The 27933-nt window shown below is 39.5% G+C and overlaps 1 protein-coding gene across 4 annotated transcripts in view; it reads left to right on the forward strand.

The window, feature by feature from the left end:
* The window catches only part of mreg.L (melanoregulin L homeolog), a 32805-nt gene extending 7085 nt beyond the window's left edge, over positions 1–25720 (forward strand). For 2 of the 4 annotated variants that reach the window (XM_041575763.1, XM_041575762.1), the window contains 5 exons: positions 6751–6844; positions 12548–12704; positions 23597–23687; positions 24353–24516; positions 24596–25720. In XM_041575763.1, coding sequence (XP_041431697.1) covers positions 6751–6844; positions 12548–12704; positions 23597–23687; positions 24353–24516; positions 24596–24691 — 602 coding nt within the window. In that variant the 3' untranslated portion in view covers positions 24692–25720. 4 annotated transcript variants of the gene reach the window in all.
* Positions 25721–27933: the final 2213 nt, after the last annotated feature.

The following is a 27933-nucleotide window of genomic DNA, read 5'->3' on the forward strand; positions in this document are numbered from 1 at the left end:
TTAGCCTAGCAACCATACATTTATTTGAAAAAGGAATAGGAGATGATCTGAATACAAAGATGAGTAATAAAAAGTAGCAATAACAATACATTTGTAGCCTCATGGAGCATTTGTGTTATGTTTTGGTAGCCGAGGATGAGTAGAGTATAACAGTACTTCTCTGGCACCGTGTTTTCTGTCAGTATAAGCCTTGCATTTGGCTTGTTGACGTTTCACAATGTCAGCAGTAGATGATTTTGTAGGCACAGTATTTTGTGGAAGTTTGATGTCTGCGACATGTAACTTAGTGTGCATCTGTCTGCCATGTAATAATTCAGCTGGAGACGATTGTGTAATTGCATGGGGCGTTGCTCTGTAGTTATGTAGGAACTCTGTTGTAAATACTTTCCAAGATTTCCCAGTAAGATTTGCTGTCTGTAGTGCTTCTTTTAGAAGCTCGATTTCTCTCTCTCAGAAAGTATTCAAACTCAGATGAGACAAACTGTGGTCCGTTGTCTGATATTAACTCCTTTGAATTACCTTCTCTGTTGAAGACTGTAGACAGAAATGGTATTACTGTAGCTGATGTTATATGAGAAACAAATGCAATTTCAGGCCATTTTCTGTAATAGTCTATTAAGGTTATAGAATATCTACAGTCTATAGGAGCATCTGTAAAAGGACCCACAATATCAATAACAAGTTTTTCCCATGCTGAAGTGGTTACATTTTAGACATAGGCTGTGTGGCTGGTGCTGTAGTAATGTTACCATCAACTAATTGTAAGTTTAATGCAGCAAAAAGATCCCTTCCAAGTATAGCACAATGTAACTAAGTAGTGACTTCATGAACATCTTTAGCAGAACTACGACAAATCTTGGCAAAATGTCTTACTTTTTTGCATTTGCATCACTGTACAGCTTTTGCAGGACATGTAGCATAATTTGCAGTGTGGTGTTGAATACAGCAAAAGCAGTATTTTTTATTTGTATTTGCTGCACAGTTTTGCAGTGTAGGTGAATCCCTTTCCTTAGTACTGTATTTTGCCTGTGACTGTGCATAATTAGGCCACAGTGCTGAATTCACAGTCTGTACATTCCCAGCAGTTCCCTGACTGAGGTTTTAGCCTCTGCCACTGCTGTTTTAATTTGACTAGCAACTGTAATAGCCTTTGCAAGGGTTAAATCCTGCTCTAGGAGCAGTTTCTCTCTAATGCGTGGTGAATTTGTTTTTTTCCACTATATGCTCTCTTAGCATTTCATCTGTTAGATTCCCCAAGTCACAGGTAACAACCAGCTCTCTCAAAGCTGCTACAAATTGTTCTGTGGATTCGCCATTGTGCTGTCCACGTTGACAGAATTTATATCTTTCAGCCACCACATTTACTCTTGCCATGAAAAAGTTCTTTATAGCAGTAAGAGCAGTTTCATTAGTCTCATCAGGTAATGGTAATGTATAGAATATACGCTCTCCCTCTGCTCCCAGGCAGTAAATATGTAAGCATGCTTTCTAGCAGCAGAAATCTCCCCTTGGCCAGCAGCAATAATGTAATTTTCAAACATACGGATCCAAGCAGTAAAATGTATGGTAGGCTCATCAGGGTTCGGAAGGAAAGCTGCATCGGTAGAAGAGACATCTTGTCGCCAATATGTTATGTTTTGGTAGCCGAGGATGAGTAGAGTATAACAGTGCTTTATTAGCAGGTTCATGCAACCATTACACTTCAACAGTAGCTTGAACTCTAAATCCTTTTAAGTAGTATAGAAAGTACTATGTATACACAGTATAACTCTTGTATAAACACCACAATTTATTTTTAGATTGGGGTCATTTAAAAGCTAGAATGAGTCAGAAGAAGAAGGCAAATAATTCAAAAATACCAATTAAAAAGTTGCTTAGGAATTACCATTCCACAACACACTAAAAGTATTTTTAAAGGTGAACCACCCCTTTAAATGAGAGGAAATTTTCAATATTTTCTACTGCACCCATGGAGTAACAAATCTCTGGACAGCAAGTCACTCAGAAATGGCCCATGCACCATTGCCCTTATGCATATTACAGGAAAGAATGTTGCTATTTCAGGCATTTTTGAAAAGGTCTTACATGGAAAGGCAATGTATGTGGCATGTACATTGGTTAAGTTTAATTCAAGCTAACCTCGGCACTAAGAAATGCAGTATGTGCACATCCATGACTGCCACTTCAAATGGAATCAAACCAAACCTGGAAGCAGGCTGAGAAATCCAAACCCCAATTTTTCCTCTTAAACGGGTGGTTCACCTTTGAGATAACTTTTAGTAGGTCGCAGAGAGGGATATTCTGAGACAATCTGCAATTGGTTTTCATTTTTTATTATTTGCGGTTTTCGAGTTATTTAGATTTCTATTCAGCAGCTTTTCAATTTGCACTTTAAGCAATCTGGTTGCTATGGCCCAAATACCCCTAGCAACCATGCATTGATTTGAATAAAAGACTGAAATATGAGTAGGAGAGGGCCTAAATAGAAAGATGAGTAATAAAAAGTAGTAATAACCTTCATTACAGGACGGCAGGCAGGAGATAACACTCGTAGGGCAATAGATCTTATTGACATGATTCAATCAAAAGGTACCCCCTCAGTGCTGTTGAGCCTAGACGCTGAGAAAGCCTTCGACCGGTTAGACTGGACCTATATGACTCAACTACTTCAGCATATGGGTTTTCAGGGCCCCTTCCTACAAGCTATCAAATTATTATATACGACCCCGTCAGCCTACTTGAAGATGAATGGAGATGGTGGAACCCCAATACACATTAGAAATGGTATGAGACAGGGCTGCCCTCTTTCTCCCCTGCTCTACGCTCTCAGCATAGAGCCTTTAGCTGCTAAAATTAGAGCACACCCAGATATTTCAGGTATAACCGTTGGCAGGGAGGAATATAAAATTTCACTTTTCGCAGACGACATTTTGTTGACTCTTAGTAACCCTTTTATTTCCCTGCCCAACTTACATGGTCTTCTACGACTTTATAGTACAGTGGCTGGATATAAAATTAATTGGGCAAAGTCTGAGGCCCTCTCCTTTCACTTAGAAGGGTCTTCTAAAACAGCCCTGCAAGCCGATTTTCATTATAAATGGCAGACTTCTCACATACAATATCTGGGAATTAAACTAACTCCGCACTATCATCAACTTTACCGAACAAATTTTACCCTGTAGTGAAACAGATCACGTCAGATATGTCAGATTGGAAACAATATAACATCTCATGGTTGGGCCGTATAACTGCGGTTAAGATGTCTGTTCTTCCCAAACTGCTGTATCTCTTTGAAACTATTCCAGTTCAAATCCCCTCTTCCACTCTAGACCAGATTCAAAAAACGATATTTAGTTATATCTGGGGATCCACTAAGGCTAGATTACCTCGCTCCGTGCTGTTAGCGGGAAGAAACCAGGGGGGCCTAGCAGTGCCGAACATTCGGAAATATTATGAGGCATCTCATTTACGCCAAACGCTAGCTTGGCTGCAACCGAATCCTCCCACTAGGTGGGCCACGCTAGAATCTGAATGGTTGGCTCCTTTCCATATCAGTAATCTGATTTTGAGCACTAAGCCTAAACTACAAATACCGGCCATGGCGCCGAAACCAATACAATTCACTCAATTTATTTGGAGACGTTGTCTTAAACTATATCGGATTTGTAAATTCCCTTCTATTTTAACTATACTTTCCGCTAATCCGGATTTTCCCCCGGGACAACGTAAAGCTTTCCATAAAGATTGGAATTCTTATTCTCTAATTAGAGTTAAAGATTTTTTTAGCCCTGTGGGGAAAAAACTGTATACGTATGACGAACTTCAATCGAGATGTAACTGGGGCCTAGATAAAACGATGGCCTATCTGCAAGTTAAACATTACATAACGACGCTACTTGGGCAGACACCAAACCTTCAGTTGACCCCATTTGAGAGGGTGTTAGGGGGGGATTTCCCCTGTAAAGGTCTCATCTCTCAATTATACGGATTAATGAATATGCTGCCGGAGGACCCTTTTCCCAAACATTCTTATATGCGGTACTGGGAATCTGAATGGGATAGGGAACTGTCCCTGAATCAATGGGGTAAAATTTGGGAGAATGCACGTAAAATAGTAGTTTGCACTCAAAAAAAAGAGAGTGTATACAAGACTATGATGAAGTGGTATCTTACACCTGACAGACTCTCCAGAATCTATCCACAATCCAGTCCTATGTGCTGGAGAGATTGTCAATTTAGGGGCACACTTCACCATATTATGTGGACTTGCCCGAAACTGTCTGAATTTTGGGTGGCGGTTTCCGGGTTAATATCCTCGGTCATGAGAACTCCCATTACTATTGAGATGCCCAATTTATTGTTAGCACTCCCAGTTCCGAAATTGTCGAATGCGGTCCAAAAATGGATCAACCAAGTAGCCACTGTAGCACGGTTGGCTATTACTTCCAAATGGAAATCGCCAACGGTCCCTACGATTCAGGAGGTCATCTCCAGACTCGATATAAATAGGAAGTTCGAGGAAATGACAGCTCGGATAACCGATACCCTGCAACAACACAATGATGTCTGGGGGAACTGGGAGTACTACAAAACCACAATAGCTGATGTGACCTAGTTTCCCCGCTCTTGGGTTTTTTCCACTGGGCATGGTTATTCCATTACTGGTCTCCATATTTTATTTTATTTTATTTTATTTTGTTTTGTTTCCTTTCCTTTTCTCTTCTTTTTTCTTTTTCCTTTGATCTCTTTATGGTTCTTTCCTATCTTTTCTCTCATTACTGTTACAGTATTGTGATAATAGTCTCCGGCTGTATTGTTTTAATAACTGCTGTGACTGTTGTACGAAGACAAGCAACATAATGTATCGATTACTTTACTTGTACTGTACTGAGGAAAACAATAAAAATTTTAGGTTACAAAAAAAAAAAAAAAAAAAAAAAAAAGTAGTAATAACAATATATTTGTAACCTTTCAGAGCATTTGTTTTTTAGATGGGGTCAGTGACGCCCATTTGGAAGCGGAAAAGAGTCAGAAGAAAAAAGCAAATAATTATAAAACTATATGAAATAAATAATTAAAACCAATGGAAAAGTTGCTTAGAATTAGCCATTATATAACATACTAAAAGTTATGTTAAAGGTGAACCACCCCTTTAAGATTCTATACTCTCACAAATGGCCCCCATTTACCTTTATACTAATCTGCATTTCTTGGTATATGCCCTCTTTCTATTGTAAATCACTGCGGTACAGGTATGTGACCTTTTATTCAGAATGCTTGGGACCTAAGCTTTTCTCGATAAGTGATCTTTCTGTGATTTGGATCTCCACACCTTAAGTCTTCTAAAAATCATTTAAACATTAAATAATCAAGTACAAGGTACTGTTTTATTATTACAGAGAAAATATTTTAAAAATTTGAATTATTTGATTATAATGAAGTCTATGGGAGGTGGCCTTCTTGTAATTCGGAGCGGTCCTATACCTGTATACGTTGCAATATTATAAATACTTTTAATATAATAATTAGTCAATTATGCAAATTTTCTTGAGTCTACATTTTAGCAGACTATACCAGTAATTATTGATAGACAAGTCAAGCAAATCTACATATTTTTCAGTTCCAGTGGAGCTGTGGGCTATCAAAAGTGCACCAATGGGCCACCAAAGTATTGGAACCTAATAATTTGCCAGCCCAGGCCTTTGTGACTGTGATGTAAATTGGCTTTGATATTTAAAACTACAAGTTCCTAATGTCTTTAGCCAGTAAAATGAAGGAGACCTTGCAATGTTGGATTATTACAGAGAGAAGAGTAAGGAAGAGCATGTGAGAAGGATGATATTTATCATTTTTCTAGGTTTGTACAAAGGTTGAAACTGGGCTTAAAATCCTATTGCAGCTTGGCCACAATCCTGCATTTAAAGTGGATTTTAAAGAGAAATTATAAATGCCAATCTGCTTCTGCGAATGTTAAAAATACATGGCAATGCAAAAGGTGACTTTAATATCTCCTGTAAAGTATAAGCATGATCCACTGCTACTCCCAGGCCACACCCTTATTTTGCTAATACAGTGGGTGGGAAGAAACTGAAACTTCAAGCAATGTCCATTCTCATATGGGCAGACAGTGGGTAATTGCTTTCCAAAAGAAAAAAAAGCCCAAACGCTGTTTTGCACTTTAAGCTGGCAGCTAAATGATAGCAATATGGCCAATTTTGGTGATAAATATACAGATCTGTCCATGTGACTCAAAGCTGACAAACAGACCTGTATGTTTGGCCATCAAATTAATTGGCAGAATCTGTCCGTAACTGAGGAACCCATGCATCCATTTTGCCAATGACTGCATATTTGAAATAGTACATATGCACTTTTACACAATAGCTATGTATGTTTGCTTTAATTTTCTCTCTGAAATAACTGCTTGTGGGCATGGTACACCTGCTAAAGGATTAAAATAATTTCAGGTCAGGACTGAGGATTAGTAAATGTTGCTCTACAAACCCGGTGATCTGATTGTGGTGTTGTGGGAAAACTCAAGTCACCTCCCCAAACTGAAATGTTTAAATTGAACAGCTCTCATCTGAGAATGGAATGTCTAATCCGTGCCTTGAGCGCTGCAGTTCTGGGCTTTCCATTGTGTTTACTTGTCTTGAGTGGGTTGAGTAAAAAGGAATTCTTGATTGCTGTGAGGTCACGTTGTATGGAAATCGCTTCGCTACAGCACAGATTTATTTTCTCTCCTACCAGAATCCATGTGTTTAAAGGACTGGTTATGTGCCTTCTGCTGCCTGAGGCCAGGATGCCTAGAATACCCCAAAAATGAAAAGCAGCCATTAGTCAGGTAAGTTACAAAACTGACCTCATGATTTGACCTAAAATGTTGTGAATTGTTATGAATACAGTCGTATACAGTTGTTTCCACAGCCGGCTCAACAGGTAGAAGGGTGGACTCTAAGCAGAGAAATACAATTAAAAGTTATTAAGCATTTCAGTATCTGGCAGTGCAGGACTAAACATGCTCTGACTAGTACTTTACTGAAACACACTCAGAATAAACCACCTGTAATAGTTTCTAGGATGTTTTATGTCACTTAGTGAGTTCAGTAGGCGATTGATTCATTTTCTGTAGGCAAAAATAAACACATATGATTTTGGTATATTTGGCAATGGAGTATGAAATTTTGTCCTGTATGAATGTGTAGTGATCCAGTGTAATAAGGACTCAGAACAGCAGGCACCAAGAGATATAGGAGTGGGAAATGCAGCAAATGTGCAGGCTAGTTTGGTTTTTTCCCATTTTTTTTCCAAAATGATTTTTTTTCTGTATGTAGCAATGATCAGCACATATACAAAGCATCTGCTTTTAGGCAACTACTATTAAAGTTCAAACACTACCTGGAGACCAAAAAAATATTGGAAAATGAACTACACCATCCTAACATGTCTAAACAGGAATATTTGCTAGAGTTTTAGTATGCTTCCATCTTACTTATCTTATTTTTTGTGTCCATCTGTTCTTTCCCTGAGTTTAGTCATAGCACAGCCATGGAAGACCTCTATGCAGGTCTCTGTGCTGCTTGTGGCTGGGCCCTTTTCTAAAATCATGTACTTGGGTGTCCGTGTAAATATAAATAACAAAAGCACTCTCAGGAATTGCACTAAAATAAAGAAATTGCTCAAGGACCAACACTGAAGAAGGTCATATTTATGTATGTATATGAATGCATGTAAAAAAGCCCTTGCTAAAGTGCGTAGATTTTATTACATATCTAAAATATAGCATTAAGGATTGTATTGAATAGGTAAGGTTCATTATATTAAATATAAATTGTTATATATGTCACCTCATACATATTTTATATCTACCCCTTTTTTTATAGTTCTGTATTCCTGCTAATTTATATAGTGCAACAATTTACACTTTGTTACCTACAGTAGGAATGCTTAAAAGATCATATTTGTAGAGTAACAGCAATGGGTTAGTTCCTGCTGACATGTCACAGTGTAGTTATTTGACTGCTGGCTTGTCCTGGTGCTCAGGAGTTGGTGTTATTGAAATTCCTGGAACAGGAAAACAAGGACACATTGTCGACCAATGCTGCAATTTTTGTACAATTAACACCTATTTACTTAAGGAGATAGAATACCCCTAATAAAGCTTGTGATAAATGGCATTACTTACGCCAGAGTAAAAACTATCGTTACCATTCATTTTGGCAGTTTGTTTATTGGAGGTCAAGTAAAGGAGGTTAATTGGTTGATGAGAGCAGGGTAAAAGTGTCAATTTTCAACTGTTATTTTTTTCATCTGTCTATACAACTGAGAAACCAGATTATGAAGGCTTACTTTTTAATAGATCCCAGTTCTGATATTATAACTATTGATGGGTGCGTGACTAGAAAGAGTGACTAAAAGAGACAGCAACGCGTAAAGGTAAACAAAGGTCCGTGACTAGATGGTATTCATCCCAGGGTACTAAACAAGCTTAGCTCTGTGATTTCCAAACCTTTTGTAGTAACAATCTGTGCCTCCAAAGATGCCCCAGTAGCTCCCCATTACGCTGCAGTCAGTTAGCATAGGGACTATTCACACAATATACTGAATTTACTTAAATGTTACAACTTAAGGCCGATTAGTAAATAATTTAGATTAGTAGTACATGGCAGCTCAGAAACCAACGCAGTTAGCATCAGAATGGAATACTTAGCCCTGTAGCATCAGCTTTTTTTGACAGCCAAACCTGATTTTTTACTTGATAATTTGACCCATAAGCTTAGTTTATCAACAGTTGCTCAAAGTCCACTGAGCATGTGAGTTTCACAGACACTCCTAACAAATCCAAGATAAGAAACTCATAGGGCTCCTAACAAATCCAAGATAAGAAACTCATAGGACAACCTGTTTCCTCAATCTATAATCCTCTTTAATTGCCTTCTATGAGGAGATGAGAAAGAACCCAGACACTGAGGTGACAATGGATGTGATCTATTTAGACTTTACTGAAGCATCTGACACCATATCATACAAAAGGTTACTGGTTAAATTAAGGAACATTGACATTGAACATAATAGTTGCAGGCTAATTAGAAATTCAGATTCTCATTACAAGGCTTCTCCAGAACCAGTCCATATTGCATAAGAATTAAATAAACAACCTTGTATCTTCTATGACAGGCAAGCCTCATTTTCTGCTTGATGATTTGTAGAAGTTTAGCTATATGCAGTTATATGTGCTCCATTGCAACCAAAGTGTGGCTGCAGAATACACACAAGCACTCGCAGCAGACTGACAAATTCATCTCTTTGAAGGAGAAGGAAAGTGTTCTTGCACTTGGGGGTGTCAAATGTTAGGCACCCCCAAGTGATTGTATTGACTTACTTGAAACCCCGTGGGGTTATTCCAGCGAGCACCATGGAGCGTTCCTCTTCCATCTGCTTCTTTCTTCTCGCAGCTGTGCGTGCACAGTAGAGCAAAAAGCCAAACTTTAGCTAAAAAGTCAGCTATTTGGTTCTACTTCTCATGTGTCTGCCCCGGAAAGAGAAAAGAAGCCGGAAGAGGATCGCTCTGTGGTGCTCACTGGTATAACCCTGGGCCAGTACAGTTTTCTGCTGATAGGAGCACCGGGCCGGGGTTTCAGGTAAGTCAATACAATCACTCGGGGGTGCCTGACATTTGCAAAAAGACTTTCCTTCCCCTTTAACCCAGCAAATGAAGTAATATCAAACAAAATTGCCTTGATTCTGATTCTAAATATGCAGCAACAATTTCAGTATAGCCCTCCACATTCAGAGCCTTTTTGCTGTTTGTTTAAATGCAACACAATGGTCCTCAGACAAAAGAATGTAGGACAGTGGTCTAAAACAGATCAACTTTAAAAATATATCTTTGACACAGGGATTAGCAATGTTGCCTCACAATGATGAGGTCCTTGGTTTGATTGTTGTGGCCAGGGCATAATCTGGGGGGGGAAAAAATATAACTGCCCCTTTTGCCCCTCTGGTTTGATTTAATAAACATTCTGTGTAAAACATGTGGACCCTATATAAATAGCAGCAAATAATTGTTATAACACCCATATATAAAAAATAATTGTGAGTCTGCCCTTGCTTCCAAAACTGTAGATGAAAAGTATTAAAACACAGTCCTGTTGGAAAGGTCTTGTTCATTAAGCATATAATGCTGCTCACTTTAAGCAGTTCTCACATGGCACCTTGATCCCATAGCAAAGATTCCATCGAAATGTGGATTTTGCCCCAACTCTTCTTAGAAAGGCCTTGTGTTCTGACCTTTCCCATGACCCTCTCACCACACGTCTTCCTGCTAGCTTTGCCACTTTGTTGCTCCTGTTGTGTTTGTCCCAGTCACTTGGGCTCCAATTAGCATTGTGTTGAGAGATGCTGACAATTTCTTTAATTTATATCACAGTATTTCAGCATCTTCAGCTAAAGAACTTGACCTGCATGGGTCGTTTGCGAGCAGCATTATATAAATTCCCTTTGATAAAATCAGAAACAGTCTTGGATATATAGATAATGCAACAGAGGTGAGGAAAAAGAGAACTGTGCTTCTCCACTTGGAGATCAAATGTAACATAGTCTCAAGCCCTATGCTTAGTATTCTGTAGTACTGGTAGTTTTGCATTGGCAATCATTGTTCTTAAAGGAAAACTAAAGCTTAACTAAAAAAGTAGGGTTGAAATGCTGTATATTGTGTTTTGGGCTTCGGCTGATTCACTGCACATGATCTGTGCTGCTGTCACTTACTGAGCTTAGGGACCCACTCACAATATACAGTACACATAGAATATAAATGTCACAATATAAGGCTGATTAGTAATAAATACAGATAATTACTACATGGCAGCACAGAAACCAGTGCAATTAGCATCAGAATTTAATAATCAGCCCTGTAACATCAGCTTATATTACAGAAAAACCTAATTTTCTGCTTGATAATTTGCGACGACCCCTAAGCTTAGCTTCTCAACAGCTGCTCAGAGCCCACTGAGTATGTGAGTGTCGCAGACACTTTCCAAGATGGTGACCCCCTATGACAGGTTTGAAGTCCTGGATCATTGCTGCTATTGAGAAGCTGAAACTTAACGCTGGTGCAATAAGTTCAGTATATAATAAATGGCATTTTTAGCCATATTCATTTTTAGGGTTTACTTCTCCTTTAAGCATATTGTCTTCATTTGGAAAAACACCTCAAAAGTCATCATAGGACTATTAGTAGGGGATGCAAAATTTAAAATGACTCTCCTAGTGCCCTCACATGAATTAATATCTTGGAGTACATAATTGGATTTACTGTATAGTCTTTCTACTCATCCCTGCACTGGGCCTACTTTAAAATGTTTATATAAGGAGCCCATCATAGTTATGCTAGATTATAGCATCTGCCTTTTGTATTTATTGTGTGGTTAAAGGAGAAGGAAAGGCTTGCAGCACTTGGGGCACCCTCAAGTGATTGTATTGACTTAACTGAAACCTCGGGCCGGTGCTCCTATCAGCAGAAAACTGCACCGGCCCGAGGTTATACCAGTGAGCACCATGGAGTGATCCTCTTCTGTCTTCCTCCTTCTTCGTGCATCTGTGCATGTGCAGTTGAATGAAAAGCCAAACTTTAACTAAAAAGTCGGCTATTTCATTAAACTGCGCATGCGTTTGGACTGGGAAATTTGAAAACAGAAGAAGACTGAAGAGGATTGCTCCGTGGTGCTCACTGGTATAATCCCAGGCTGGTGCAGTTTTCTGCTGATAGGAGCACTGGCCCGGGGTTTCAGGTAAGTCAATACAATCACTTGGGGGTGCCTAACATTTGTCACCTAAGTGCTGCAGCCTGCAAGCCTTTCCTGCTCCTTTAATATTAAGTAAATTAAATAGTTTATCAACATAGTATAATGTAATGAAAGCAAAACTAGAAGAAACAAAAAGTCTGCTTATATTGATTTATTTTAGGATTAATTATGTTGTTCGTGGGAAGATCTGCATTATTTTGAAGAGGTTACACACGATTTAATAAGGGGAATCACTTAATTCTCTCAATTTCTCTTCCGCCTTTTGATTAAGAATAGGCAAGTTTTGAAACATTGTCTCTCGCAGTTTTCCCACAACAAATGGGAGTAACCCTAATTATACGAAGGTGAACAAACTGTGTTTGACTACTTTAAAGGGGTTGTTCACCTTTAAGTTGACTTTAGTATGATGTAGAGAGTGATGTTATGAGAGAATTTGCAGTTGGTTTTCATTATTTGTGGTTTGTGAGTTAAAAAAAAAAACGACCAATAGAAAAGTTGCTTAGAATTGGCTGCTCTTTAACATACTAAAAGTGAACCACTCCTTTAATATTTTAATCTATATCTATCTACACAGTAAGTCAGTGAGAGTTCCAGTTTTGCCTGTTTGCCCAGTCTTTAAGTATAGGGATGCCTATTGTCTAAAATATATTAAATTAGTAGTAGCAAGCGCAAGTGCAAGCTTGTTTAGATATTAGATTAGTGACTTGGTTTAACTCTTATTTTGCTGGTTCAACATCTTTCAGTGGTAATAATAATCAGTATAAAACCTATACTGTAATTGATGATGATGAGAGAAACCTGTGGAGTTCCCCCCATGACTTGTCTCACACCGAGGCTGTGGATGATCGAATGCTGCACAGTTGGATCCAGACAAGGAATCAGCTGGAGAAGGATTCTGAGGTGAGAGCTTGCAGAACCGAAAAGCTAAAACTAAAGTTTTCTTTGGCACACATTCGCCCCTTTGTTGTGCTTATATAATCTACTAGTTTCATTGAAAAAACACTCTTGAATTTTGAGTCACAAACTGAGTGGATGAAGCACATGCAAAGAAATACATTGGTAGGTGCTTCATTCATTCAATTGGTGACTTAGATGCAAGCTTGGAGATCAGAGTTCATTCAGTGCATCATTGGCCATTTGGTATGTTTAAAGATGTCGTTGTTCAATGATCTTATTAATGGAGCTGAAATGTTCACTACATTTTTTTTTTAGTTTTTCATTATAGTACAGATTAGTATTGGCAGTTACTGACACTCAGGTGTTTTTCTTTAAGTCATTGCAGGGAGTGCTAAAGTCATTTTTCTCCCCTTTAATCAGTATTCAGTCTTGCTACTCTTGTAAGAACATTGTAAAAAACTGTTTACCCACATAATAGGGGTCATTTATGACGTTCAAGTGCCCATTTTTCACACTTTGCACACTGCCTTTACTCCCTGCATATTACGGAGACCTGCCCCAAAGGTGATCCAACCTGATCCACCCCTGCTCCCACAGGGAATGATCGTGCATATGCGCTGTCATGGTGCAGGGGTAGCGCACAGGTACATGCAGGGGTTACCAGGGACATGTACCTCTGATGTGGGGGCACAAGGGCCCAGAGTAGGGGTAGGAAGATTGAAGCGGTACTTGCTTGGCACCCTAACATCGTTGTCTCATAGGCATGTGCCTCTTTTGCTTACCCCTAGTTCCGGCCCTGCCTCCTAATGCAACAGTCTGAAAATCTGTGCATCATTCTCTGAGTTACATGTGCTTGTCAGATGAGCACTAAAGAGTGTACTCTAGCACTTGTGCCCCAGTGAAAAGTAAATGAGCCCAAATTTCTTGTTGCATTTATAATGCACCTTTGGTCCCTAAATCTAACCTGAGCATTAATTCCTTGGCATATGCTCAGGGGATTTAATGCAAATTTTTTGCAAGATATAGATTGACCATGTGGGTCAACTTAGTTAGTCAGGTCTTTGCATTAACTTTTGCTGCCATAATATGTACCTAACAATGACTAATGTGCATAATGGAGTAAAGTCCATATTATATAACCACAGGAAGTTTTTTGTTGTACATTGGTGTTATTGGGAAACCACTTCAGGTGAATAGTAAAGAGTGCCATGTACGAAATATTTCACTACACCCACAACAATTGTAAAACCAGAGCAGAATATTTATAAGATATAATTTCTCTCTTGAAAGGGCAATATAATATCCATATACTGTAACTATACCTTCTACCTATTATATAGAGCATAATTTACTCCCTAATGTTTATGGTATTGCACAAATTCACAAGTCTCGAGATTTATTCAAAAACTTTTAGGGTAAGGACACACTGGACGATTTGTCGCCAACGTTTTAAAAAAGTAAATCGCGGCGACAAGACGATCGTCTTTTTTGAACAGACGATTCACATCGACTATTGGCACAGAGCAATTTGTATCCCATTACTCTGTGCGGTACGTGCTCCACCCAAACCGGAAACGGTTTGTGCTTCTCGCTGTAACCTGGCGTCTTTACGTTCTTGCGTCATTGCGTTCGCATTGTAATTTGAATACAATTGCTGCTACTTATCTGTATGTGTGTGCGTGTCTAGGAGATTTCAGTGCTTTTCTAAGTACATGCTGTTTCTGATAAATCGCTCGGAAAAGGGTCTGCGTTTTGGAGCTACAGGCGATTCACAAACGCGCTGTGGGCACAGGAGCTGGCGTCTTTCATTTGGTTTTGTTCAGAGACAAAACGAGCGATATGTCGCCGCGATTTGCTTTTTAAAAACGTTGGCGACAAATCGTCCAGTGTGTCCTTACCCTTAAGGTTTGGTACATAGAGCTAGCGAGTGAAATAAATGTGATAACAAAATGTCATGGTGTTCAGCAGTCATACTCTAATTACAAGTACAAGCTGGTGCCGTCTGCGTACTCTAGTAACCCATGCTACAGTCGTGTGATAGTCAAGGGATTACTGGGGTATGAGCAGGTTAGACTGAGCCAGGATTAGCCAAAGATTTTGCATTCATTAGATACCAAATGCTGCATACAGACAGAAGAAGAAAGAGTCACAGGACTCTGAAATGAGACAGGTTTCTATTGTGGTATAATACCATTTTTACCGGCTCGTTAGCTGTAATAACTTATAGTGATGGGAGTGCTTTGTTCTTTTCTGCGGTAAAAATGCAGATGAAGTGGTAATTAATTACATATATATATATATATATATATATATATATATATATATATATATATATATATATATATATATATATATATATATATATATATATATAAATAAAGACCCCAATGGGTGTCGAAACGTTAGATGCACCAGTGATGTTGCAATAATAAAAGTTTTTGCACCTTTTGAAGAAACTGGAGTGCGGGTTCACTTTACATTTTTGAATATATATATATATATATATATATATATATATATATATATATATATATATATATATATATATATATATATATATATATATATATATATATATATATATATATATATGCGCAACGGAAGGCTAGGGCACACACATAAGGAGTTACATACCTGGGTGCAATACAGGGATGCAATATTCACTCAAGAAAAATGCTGCTGCACACCAGGGTTTATTGTGAAAAAGTTAATCCTTTATTTAATCAACGTTTCGGCCCTCACCTTGGACCTTTATCAAGATGCATCAACAGACAAGTGAAAATAATTTATAGACTCACCCACCATACACCCACCACCAAACCACGCCCCTGTTGCAGGTGTGTGTGATAATCATTAAGTGAACCTTCAATCAACTGACATGTGATTTCCAAAAATTTTTTTGGGCTGTAAGAAAATACAAAATACACATTATTATATAAATAATTTGAAGTGCTACCTATAAAACCAATAAAATGTTAAAAAACATATAAAGCATGTCATATAAATGTTAAAACCAATCGCGGTGGCAATAAATATCTTATTAAAAAAGGCTATGACATAAGACTTAAGTTGCGTAATAATTTTAGGTGCCTGCTGTTTCTATCTATTATCAAGAAAGGGAGAAAAGAGCAGTATTCATTTAATCCTCTTGGGGCCACAGTATCCAATGTTTTTATCCAATAAACTTCTTTTTGGAGTAACATTCGGTCCCAGTCACCACCCCTACTTGGTTCAGGCACTAAATCAATGCCCATAAATCTCAAAGTGGGCAATCTATGGCCTTTCAACAGAAAGTGTTTAGATAGGGGAAGGTCTGAGTTACCCAACTCAAATGCTCTTTTGATAGAGGACCTGTGGTTTCCCATTCTTTCTCTCAAAGTGTTCTGAGTTTTACCAACATAGGTCAAACCGCAAGGGCAAGATATAATATAAATGACATGTGTGGTTGTACAAGTGATTCGATGTTTTATATGAAATTCTTTACCTGAATGAGGGTGGCGAAAGGTTTTCCCTGCTGACATGTTTCTGCATGTGGTACACCCTGCACATTTATAGCAGCCCTTTTTAAGTTTACTCAAAACACTATTATTTGATTCATAGCACTTAACTGGATCTGTCTTCATTAATAGATCCCTTAGGTTAGGGCCCCGTTTAAAGCCCCACATTGGTCTCCCTGTAAGGGACTTGGACAACTTTTTATCACTCTGTATAATAGGGCCAATGTTTGTCCACAATGGATTTAATTGTGGTTGAGCCTGATGTATAGCGGGAAGTTAAAATGAAACGATCTTGTTCAGTGGAATCATTTTTATTTGGCTGGGTCCCCTCACGTTCTATATATTCACGTGCTTGAGACAACGACCTAGATAGAACAAAATGGTCATAACCTCGCTGTTTATATATATATATATATATATATATAAAAGTACATTACCACAATGAATTTTAAATTAAACAACTCAGATGCAGTTGAAAAGAAGGCATGGAACGGCTCATGATCAAAAGTATATCACATCATCTGTAAAACATGGAGGCAGTGTGATGGGTGCATGGCTGCCAGTGGCACTGGGACACTAGTGTTTATCCATAATGTGACACAGGACAGAAGCAGCCGAATGAATTCTGAGGTGTTCAGAGACATACTGTCTGCTCAAATTAAACTAAATGCAGTCAAATTGATTGGGAAGCATTTCATAATGACCAAAACATACAGCCAAAGCAAAGAAGTGGAATATTCTTGAATGGCCAAGTCAGTCAACTGATCTGAACCCAATTGAGCATGCATTTCACAAAATTTCAGACAGAAAGGCCCAAAAACAAACGGCAACTGAAAGCCGCTGCAGTAAAGGCCTGGCAGAGCATTAAAAAGGAGAAAACCCAGAATTTGGTGATGTCCCTGAGTTCAAGACTTCAGGCTGTCATTGCCAGCAAAGGGTCTTCAACCAAGTATTAGAAATGAACATTTTATTTTCAATTTTTTAATTTTCTTATTATTTTTGAGCCCCTGAAATGAAGTGATTGTGTTAAAAAAAGGCTTTAGTTATTCACATTTTTATGCAGTCTTTTTGTTCAACCCACTGAATTAAAGCTTAAAGTCTGCAGTTCACCTGTATCTGAGTTGTTTCATTTATAATTCATTGTGGTAATGTACAGAACCAAAATTAGAAAAAAGTTGTCTCTGTCCAAAGATTTATGGGCCTATATATACATACACTGATCTAGTCCAACCTGGTGTACTCACAACCAATGAAAAGCAGCTGCCTGGGTGCTGGTCAAAACCAGTGTACATACATTACCAAAAAAACGCACTCCAAGGACCAAGGACTAAAAAACTGCACTCCAAGGACTTGTTTGATGAAAAATAAAGTGATTTATTTCAACGTTTCAGCTCAGGCCCGAGTGATGGAGCTGAAACATTGAAATAAACCACTTTATTTTTATCCTAACAAGTCCTTGGAGTGCATTTTTTTGGTTGTGTGTGTGTGTGTATCCTATATAATAAAGTTCAAGTGTCTCTGCGTCCAGTCCCTGTGTCCGTGGGATTGCGCTACTGCGCATGTGCCCCACGGACCGTCTCTGGCATAAGTGGGACAGCGGTAAATAGCCATTAGCCATTATGGGTTGACTTTCCTTTGTGCCTCAGAGAAAGCCCCGGTTGGCAGGAGAGTCCACAAGAGCCGCTATTGTGTGTGTAGGCGGGAGCAGCGGAGCAGGCGGGACGGTAAGTAGGAGGGTAAGTGTGAGGCGTCAGTCACAGTCCAGAGAAGTAACAGACAGGAGGGCTCTGTGGGAAGGAAGAGGCAGTGGCAGATCAGCTGAGCCGGGGGGCGGGGTCACGGTCCATCTCAACTGAGCCTGGAGGCGGGGTCACGGCAGATCAGCTGAGCCGGGGGCAGGGTCACCGTCCCTCCCATCATGGCCGCCACCATGTGCGACGTGTTCGCCTTTTGTGCTGAGCAGGACAGTGGAGATTTGCTTTGTCAGCAGCGGGAAGGTACCAGGGAGCGGGGAGAGAGCTTGGGGTCAGCGGGGTCGGGAGAGAGTGGGGGACGAGGTCTGTGAGAGGCTGGGAGTGAGGGGAGGGAAAGCAGCTGATGAGCCGTGGCCCGTGTGTCTGAGAGGAGGGATATGAGAAACACGGGGTTACCTGGGAGATTTTTAGTGTCACGTGTGAGTAACAACAGGACAGTGAGTGGCCTGGGCCCAATGTGTCTCCTTCACCCACGTGACTCCCAGTCTCCAGCAGCTCCCTGTGTGATCCACTTGTGTGTGACTCCTCTGTACAATCAGATCTGTGTGTGACTCCTCTGTACAATCAGATCTGTGTGTGACTCCTCTGTACAATCAGATCTGTGTGTGACTCCTCTGTACAATCAGATCTGTGTGTGACTCCTCTGTACAATCAGATCTGTGTGTGACTCCTCTGTACAATCAGATCTGTGTGTGGGAATCAGTAAGCCAATATAATAAAGTTGAAGTGTCTCTGCGTCCAGTCCCTGTGTCCGTTGGATTGCGCTACTGTGCATGTGCCCCACGGACCGTCTCTGGCGAATTTACGCTAGCGTGAGCAGCTCGAGCTGTGGGATGTTTTACCATTGTGGGTGATAGTCTGAAAAACATAAATACGTTACCGTTCGCTGACCTAGAACAATTCTGTTCTGTAAGAAAATACAAAATACACATTATTATATAAATAATTTGAAGTGCTACCTATAAAACCAATAAAATGTTAAAAAACATATAAAGCATGTCATATAAATGTTAAAACCAATCGCGGTGGCAATAAATATCTTATTAAAAAAGGCTATGACATAAGACTTAAGTTGCGTAATAATTTTAGGTGCCTGCTGTTTCTATCTATTATCAAGAAAGGGAGAAAAAGAGCAGTATTCATTTAATCCTCTTGGGGCCACAGTATCCAATGTTTTTATCCAATAAACTTCTTTTTGGAGTAACATTCGGTCCCAGTCACCACCCCTACTTGGTTCAGGCACTAAATCAATGCCCATAAATCTCAAAGTGGGCAATCTATGGCCTTTCAACAGAAAGTGTTTAGATAGGGGAAGGTCTGAGTTACCCAACTCAAATGCTCTTTTGATAGAGGACCTGTGGTTTCCCATTCTTTCTCTCAAAGTGTTCTGAGTTTTACCAACATAGGTCAAACCGCAAGGGCAAGATATAATATAAATGACATGTGTGGTTGTACAAGTGATTCGATGTTTTATATGAAATTCTTTACCTGAATGAGGGTGGCGAAAGGTTTTCCCTGCTGACATGTTTCTGCATGTGGTACACCCTGCACATTTATAGCAGCCCTTTTTAAGTTTACTCAAAACACTATTATTTGATTCATAGCACTTAACTGGATCTGTCTTCATTAATAGATCCCTTAGGTTAGGGCCCCGTTTAAAGCCCCACATTGGTCTCCCTGTAAGGGACTTGGACAACTTTTTATCACTCTGTATAATAGGCCAATGTTTGTCCACAATGGATTTAATTGTGGTTGAGCCTGATGTATAGCGGGAAGTTAAAATGAAACGATCTTGTTCAGTGGAATCATTTTTATTTGGCTGGGTCCCCTCACATTCTATATATTCACGTGCTTGAGACAACGACCTAGATAGAACAAAATGGTCATAACCTCGCTGTTTATATATATATATATATATATATATATATATAAAAGTACATTACCACAATGAATTTTAAATTAAACAACTCAGATGCAGTTGAAAAGAAGGCATGGAACGGCTCATGATCAAAAGTATATCACATCATCTGTAAAACATGGAGGCAGTGTGATGGGTGCATGGCTGCCAGTGGCACTGGGACACTAGTGTTTATCCATAATGTGACACAGGACAGAAGCAGCCGAATGAATTCTGAGGTGTTCAGAGACATACTGTCTGCTCAAATTAAACTAAATGCAGTCAAATTGATTGGGAAGCATTTCATAATGACCAAAACATACAGCCAAAGCAAAGAAGTGGAATATTCTTGAATGGCCAAGTCAGTCAACTGATCTGAACCCAATTGAGCATGCATTTCACAAAATTTCAGACAGAAAGGCCCAAAAACAAACGGCAACTGAAAGCCGCTGCAGTAAAGGCCTGGCAGAGCATTAAAAAGGAGAAAACCCAGAATTTGGTGATGTCCCTGAGTTCAAGACTTCAGGCTGTCATTGCCAGCAAAGGGTCTTCAACCAAGTATTAGAAATGAACATTTTATTTTCAATTTTTTAATTTTCTTATTATTTTTGAGCCCCTGAAATGAAGTGATTGTGTTAAAAAAAGGCTTTAGTTATTCACATTTTTATGCAGTCTTTTTGTTCAACCCACTGAATTAAAGCTTAAAGTCTGCAGTTCACCTGTATCTGAGTTGTTTCATTTATAATTCATTGTGGTAATGTACAGAACCAAAATTAGAAAAAAGTTGTCTCTGTCCAAAGATTTATGGGCCTATATATACATACACTGATCTAGTCCAACCTGGTGTACTCACAACCAATGAAAAGCAGCTGCCTGGGTGCTGGTCAAAACCAGTGTACATACATTACCAAAAAAACGCACTCCAAGGACCAAGGACTAAAAAACTGCACTCCAAGGACTTGTTTGATGAAAAATAAAGTGATTTATTTCAACGTTTCAGCTCAGGCCCGAGTGATGGAGCTGAAACATTGAAATAAACCACTTTATTTTTATCCTAACAAGTCCTTGGAGTGCATTTTTTTGGTTGCGTGTGTGTGTGTATCCTATATAATAAAGTTCAAGTGTCTCTGCGTCCAGTCCCTGTGTCCGTGGGATTGCGCTACTGCGCATGTGCCCCACGGACCGTCTCTGGCATAAGTGGGACAGCGGTAAATAGCCATTAGCCATTATGGGTTGACTTTCCTTTGTGCCTCAGAGAAAGCCCCGGTTGGCAGGAGAGTCCACAAGAGCCGCTATTGTGTGTGTAGGCGGGAGCAGCGGAGCAGGCGGGACGGTAAGTAGGAGGGTAAGTGTGAGGCGTCAGTCACAGTCCAGAGAAGTAACAGACAGGAGGGCTCTGTGGGAAGGAAGAGGCAGTGGCAGATCAGCTGAGCCGGGGGGCGGGGTCACGGTCCATCTCAACTGAGCCTGGAGGCGGGGTCACGGCAGATCAGCTGAGCCGGGGGCAGGGTCACCGTCCCTCCCATCATGGCCGCCACCATGTGCGACGTGTTCGCCTTTTGTGCTGAGCAGGACAGTGGAGATTTGCTTTGTCAGCAGCGGGAAGGTACCAGGGAGCGGGGAGAGAGCTTGGGGTCAGCGGGGTCGGGAGAGAGTGGGGGACGAGGTCTGTGAGAGGCTGGGAGTGAGGGGAGGGAAAGCAGCTGATGAGCCGTGGCCCGTGTGTCTGAGAGGAGGGATATGAGAAACACGGGGTTACCTGGGAGATTTTTAGTGTCACGTGTGAGTAACAACAGGACAGTGAGTGGCCTGGGCCCAATGTGTCTCCTTCACCCACGTGACTCCCAGTCTCCAGCAGCTCCCTGTGTGATCCACTTGTGTGTGACTCCTCTGTACAATCAGATCTGTGTGTGACTCCTCTGTACAATCAGATCTGTGTGTGACTCCTCTGTACAATCAGATCTGTGTGTGACTCCTCTGTACAATCAGATCTGTGTGTGACTCCTCTGTACAATCAGATCTGTGTGTGACTCCTCTGTACAATCAGATCTGTGTGTGGGAATCAGTAAGCCAATATAATAAAGTTGAAGTGTCTCTGCGTCCAGTCCCTGTGTCCGTTGGATTGCGCTACTGTGCATGTGCCCCACGGACCGTCTCTGGCGAATTTACGCTAGCGTGAGCAGCTCGAGCTGTGGGATGTTTTACCATTGTGGGTGATAGTCTGAAAAACATAAATACGTTACCGTTCGCTGACCTAGAACAATTCTGTTTTTATAAATGTTTGACTACATATGTTCTAGCGCCCGTTAATTTAACGGGCTTACAGGGGAATGTAATAAAAGTCGCAAAGAGCAAAACAATTCGCACCAATAAGACTAAAAATCCACATCTCGCAATGTAATATTGTTCCTTAAACTGTTATTGCATTGCGAATTTTAATTGCGCATTGCGAATTGTAATTGCGCACTCATAAGAAGTGCTTGAAGGTGTCGTAATGTTTTGGAGCAAACATAACGACTTTTTCAGTAAGAAGTTTTATTACATTGACTGCGCATTGGCGCAAACTATAAAATTCGCAAATGGTCTTTCACTGTCGGAAGTGGTCGCTAAACAGTTTCCAGGCTCGCAAAAGCTATATTAAATTCGCACAAAGCAAAATTTGTTCGCGCAAAGGCATAACTTTTCGCATTGCGAATAGTTTTTCTGTTAGCGATTTTTATTACATTCCCCCGTTAATGTCTAGTATATATATATATATATATATATATATATATATATATATATATATATATATATATATATATATATATAATATATATAATACACAAAAGCCATGAATATCCTGTAAATTATATCCTTATAAACGGTGAGTAGTGATGTCATCAGTTATAAACGGTGAGTAGTGATGTCATTTCTGTCACATGACTCACAAAATTTTGTGTATTATAATAAATAAAGTACCCCCAGTTGTAAAATATGAGGATATATGAGGCCTTCGGCCTCGTGTTTTTATATGGTCATGAAACTCCTCGGTAATTTATATCTTAATAATATTTTACTTTATTCACTATATAATATATATATATATATATATATATATATATATATATATATATATATATATATATATATATATATATATATATATATATATATATATATATATATATATATATATATATATATATATATATATTATCCCACAGCACCAGCACTCAGATCAGTGTATAACAGGTGGTGCACGATCAAAGTTGCATATATAGTATAAAGAGGATCAGCACTCACATCGTTGTAGGTGAAGAAAATAGTATTTATTCAATAGATTTACATCTTAATCTGACGTTTCGGTCCCCAGGCGGGACTGAAACGTTGGATTAAGATGTAAATCTATTGAATAAATACTATTTTCTTCACCTACAACGATGTGAGTGCTGATCCTCTTTATACTATATATATATATATAACCACGGGACTTTTTGTATTTATGTGAGCATATAAACGGCTAACGTGACGTTTTGGTCCACTCCTTTCTCAAGGCAACCCCACCCCACATTTCATCAGGTATAAATAGCCAATGATCCAATGATAACCAACTAATTAAGGAATTAAAGTTATAACCAGTGTGTTGGCCAGTCTTATGCAGCCATAAAGATATAATTAATAGTTTAGGCCATTGTAAAATGACTGTAGATTATAGTTGGGTACATTTTTTTTTTTTTACTTTACCCATGTTTTCTTACCTTGCAGGAATGGCAAAAACTCAACTATGAGATTTACACACTAAGACAAGCAAGGCGTGAGGTGAGAGCACGATGGAGGCGAATTCTGGAAGATTTGGGTAAGCTATTTTCTCAGTTAACTTACAATTTAACAATGGAAACCACCTGCATGAGAACAACCTGCATATACTGTAGATCCGCATCTCTCATCCTGCACAAAAAACGCTGGTGAAGCCTTGGAAGCGTAGGCATTAAAATGTACAGGTGTACTGCATACCAAGGTCAATTGTCTCCTACTGATGTAATATGACATTTAGTTTCCCAAGACATTTATTTTTAAATCTTAACTTACCAAAAGTCTGGTTCCATGGTCCCTTTGCTGGGCTGAAAGCCATGTCACCATCAGAAGATGTTTAGGAGGCCCCTTAGAGCTCATTCTACAAGACCTTGCATCTGTGACTGGAAATTTGGTGCTAGGTACAGAGTCTTTCATGGGTACATTTGTGTTATTACTGCCAGAGGCAGTTGGCATTTTCTGTACTAAATGTGCCTTGATGTCTCTTCTACTTCTTTCTGAATGTAGAAATTAAACTATTTTAATTTTCAATTAAACAATTATCCATAAGCTTACAAAGCAAATAGTCTGCAAATAGCAAAACTTGACAAGTGGTTTTACTCCTTTCAACCCGGTTGCTGTACTTTGCAAGGGACCTTGTTATTTGCTTTCTGTCTCTTTATTGTGTTTTTCCATCCTGTGATTCTTCTCTATTGTTCCTTTCATAAGGCTTCCAAAAGGAGGCAGAATCACTGCTGTCTGTAACGAAGCAAAGCACAATCAGCAACCCAAAGAACATGAAGAGAGCAATGGAACTGCTTGTGAAACTGTCTGATAGCACCACTATCTTCCCAGCTGGATGGGACCTTCCAGTGCGATATCTCTATATAATGGTAACTCCGGACGTTCTGCATACCTTTTACTGGTGGCTTGTATATGTATGGCTGTTAACTATTTCTATTTGTAATGCAGGATCGATTGATCTGTTTGGATGCGGTTGATGACTTCATTAACATTGCCCAAAAGAAATACCCAAAAACAAAAGAGGACATTAGCTCTAACCAATAAAGTGAGGAATATATGCAAGACTTTAATGAAGCTGCTCTTTGCCCAAACACAGCTGGCTGCAAACATTCATCCTTTCACCATGTCATAATATAGATGTGATTTAATCATATACACAAATTAAAAATCTTCAGATTACCCCTAGATTCCATTCCGCATTCTGAATCTAACATCAATCACACCGACCAGTTGGAACAGGTGACCTATTTGCAAGGAGTTAATACAACCATTGGTGAGCTGTACATGAACGATTACTAAATCCAGAAACAGACCCTTCAACTTTGTAAACTGAGTAGTGGGCCTATTGGTGTTTTAATTCCTTATATAACAATATGTCAGTGTAAAAGAATTAACATCTATGTGTATTAACTGATGTGCTATGAGAAATGAAACTCTTAAATGGTTAACCTCCGAATGAATGAATGTAAAATTGCTCAGGATAATCTTTTGAGCACTTTAGCAGTTTACATATTGACAATGTTGTCACTGCAAATATGACATTGAAACAACACCACCACCTGCTGGTCAGTTCCTCTGTCTGGCCCGACAGTGGGAGAAAATTTCAGAAGAAGACTAAACTCTAATTATGCTCTTTTGCTTAGAAAACAGTAATCTGATGTTTCTCCATTTTTTTTTATAAGCAAAGCAACATCAGAAGACTCCTACTGAAAATATTACTCTACTGTCAGGCTGGTCAGAAGAACAGACTAGCAGATGGCGCTGATGTTTCAATGTCATATTAGTGGGGAAAAATTGCTAATATCTTTAAATCAAGAAAACAAAAAATCATGTAAATTGCAATTGTTAGAAGGACACTCTGAGCAATTTTACTTTTGTTTTGAAGGTTTATATGTCCTTTGCTGAAATTTAGCTTCTAAATTTGAAAATGGAAAGACAAGCCCCCAGTATAAGAATGGGAGCTATACAAGTTTTATGTGTTGAATGGTCCCAGTATAGGAATGGGGTCTATAAAAGATTTATTCTGTATTGTATACGAGTCTGTAAATCTGTATAATAAAGTATTTAGCATTTTGTGTTTTCTGAATACTTTCCAAATACATTAGCATTAATGTTTGGTACAATAATAATATTAATAATTTGGTACAATAATACTATTAATAATTTAATATAATTATGTATTTCAACTCTGAGAAGAATGTATCTGATAAGCATTTCTCTCAGAATGCAGGGTGCAAGGGAGCACTGGAAATAACACTTGCCTTTTGTCTTTTCTGGTGACCTGGGGATTGGCTTTGGAGCCAAAATTGTGCATTTTGCCAATGCAGATGTAAATAATAGAAAGAAAAGAAAATTTGAAAATTAGAGCTAGAAAAGAGAATTTGTAATTTTCTGCCCACATGGAGTGCCCTCAGCTGTATTCCAAAATTTTGCAAAATGTCTGGCTGCAGACATTTTTGGGTGCATTGAACTTTGTGGCCAACATCTTGGATTTCTTCACTGGAACATCAGTTATTATGTGCAGGCAATCATACCACCTGACTTATGTACAGGGGCAGCCATCAGGGTGCAAGATAAGGGTACTGCTGTGCCCGGCCTGGTGAAATAATCTTCCGACAAGGGACTGTGCAGAGAAACTTATGCAAATTTCAGAAAGGTATATAAGTTCAGCACAAACTGCTGTGACTTGCCTTACACAACTTACTTGTTGTGTAACTTGAGTATCAAGGTAAGACAGTGCAGAGAAGTGTGACAGGGACAGGCAGGGGCAAACTCCACTGCCAACAATGAATTATATAACTTAATGCTAAATTCCACTGCCCCCCAATGACTGACTTATTTGAACAACTGTTTATATTGGGATCTATTTACAGCATGAACTTTTCAACAGTGGAACGGCTAGTTATTGGGCCCCACACCAATATCGCTGAGCCCCTACATTTATGCAATTTATTTACCTTCTGTAAAAACGTAGGTAACTTTCAAGGAAACTTCTATAACTTGTGTAACATGCAGTGACAGGGCCGGTAGTTAGGTGTTTCAATAAACATATATTGCATATATTACATATATTACATATATAGCTGGTTATCCTTTCCATGGAGCACCTGTAGTTGCAGGTAGCGTTGCCACCTGGCCAGTGAAAATGATGGTTGATCCCAATGTTATTAATAGGTAGAAAAGATAAATCTAAATAAGGCCGGTATTTTCTTCCAGAAAAGGTGGCACCCTCATTGCTGGGTCTGTTTCCTCTATTGTTATTGCTTGTTAGTGAAATGATGGGTGAGCAGGAGCAGATTAATAAACAGGCTACCCTAGGCTGTAGCGCAGGGGACCAGAGTGATTAGGGGCCCATCTAGCTTTTTCAATTGATATTTTTCTTCTCTTTAAAGACAAGGCAAGGCACGGCACCTGCGTGGCATGCACCTGAGCTCTCTAAGATGCATGGGGTTTGGTGCCAAACCCCACACGTCTTAGAGAGCTTGGGCACACACAGTACACACAAACATGCCTTACCTTGTTGGCTGTAAATCTTCTCCCAGGAGGTACAAACCATGCACCTGTGACCCTGATTAATTGTATATTTCCAAACTGGGAGTAGCCTAGAAGTGGGGGCTGTGGAAAGTGTAGCCAAGGGGCCTCAAATCCTATCAATCTGCCACTGTTGATGAGTTTATTTTATAGTAGCTGTGGTTTAAAAAAGAAAAACATCCAACAAGTAGGGTTGCCACCTTTTCTGGAAAAAAATACCGGCCTTCCTATATATTTATCTTTTTTCCCTATTAATAACATTGGGATTAACCATTATTTTTACTGGCCAGGCCGGTAAAATACCGGCCAGGTGGCAACCCTACCAATAAGTGCAACCTGCTGGTTGCTGAAGGTAAATTTAATTTACACTCGCTCGGCGGAGGGCGTCGACCCCTGTAGGCGGATGTGGGGGCCCCTGGGGCAACAGGGCTTAGGGCTCTTACAGGCGGTTTTTCCTGTGCTCCCCTACATTGCGCTTTCCTCCGTTCAGCCACAGGGGAGCGCAGGAGTAGATGCACTCAATTATTGTGAAGGGGCTGTACTCACACAGACGCATGTATGCACTAAACGCAGGTGAAAAGCAACATGCTGCGTCCCACCTGCGTTTGGTGCCTACATGTCTGTCCCCCTTCACAATAATTGAGTGCATCTACTCCTGCGGCTGAACAGAAGAAAGCACAACACAGGGGACAACAGGAAAAACCACCAGCCTTAACCAGACTAAACATTAAAGCTGTGTTACTGCAGAAAAAGAC

This window comes from Xenopus laevis, chromosome 9_10L (assembly GCF_017654675.1).
Source record: "Xenopus laevis strain J_2021 chromosome 9_10L, Xenopus_laevis_v10.1, whole genome shotgun sequence".
Taxonomy (NCBI): domain Eukaryota; kingdom Metazoa; phylum Chordata; class Amphibia; order Anura; family Pipidae; genus Xenopus; species Xenopus laevis.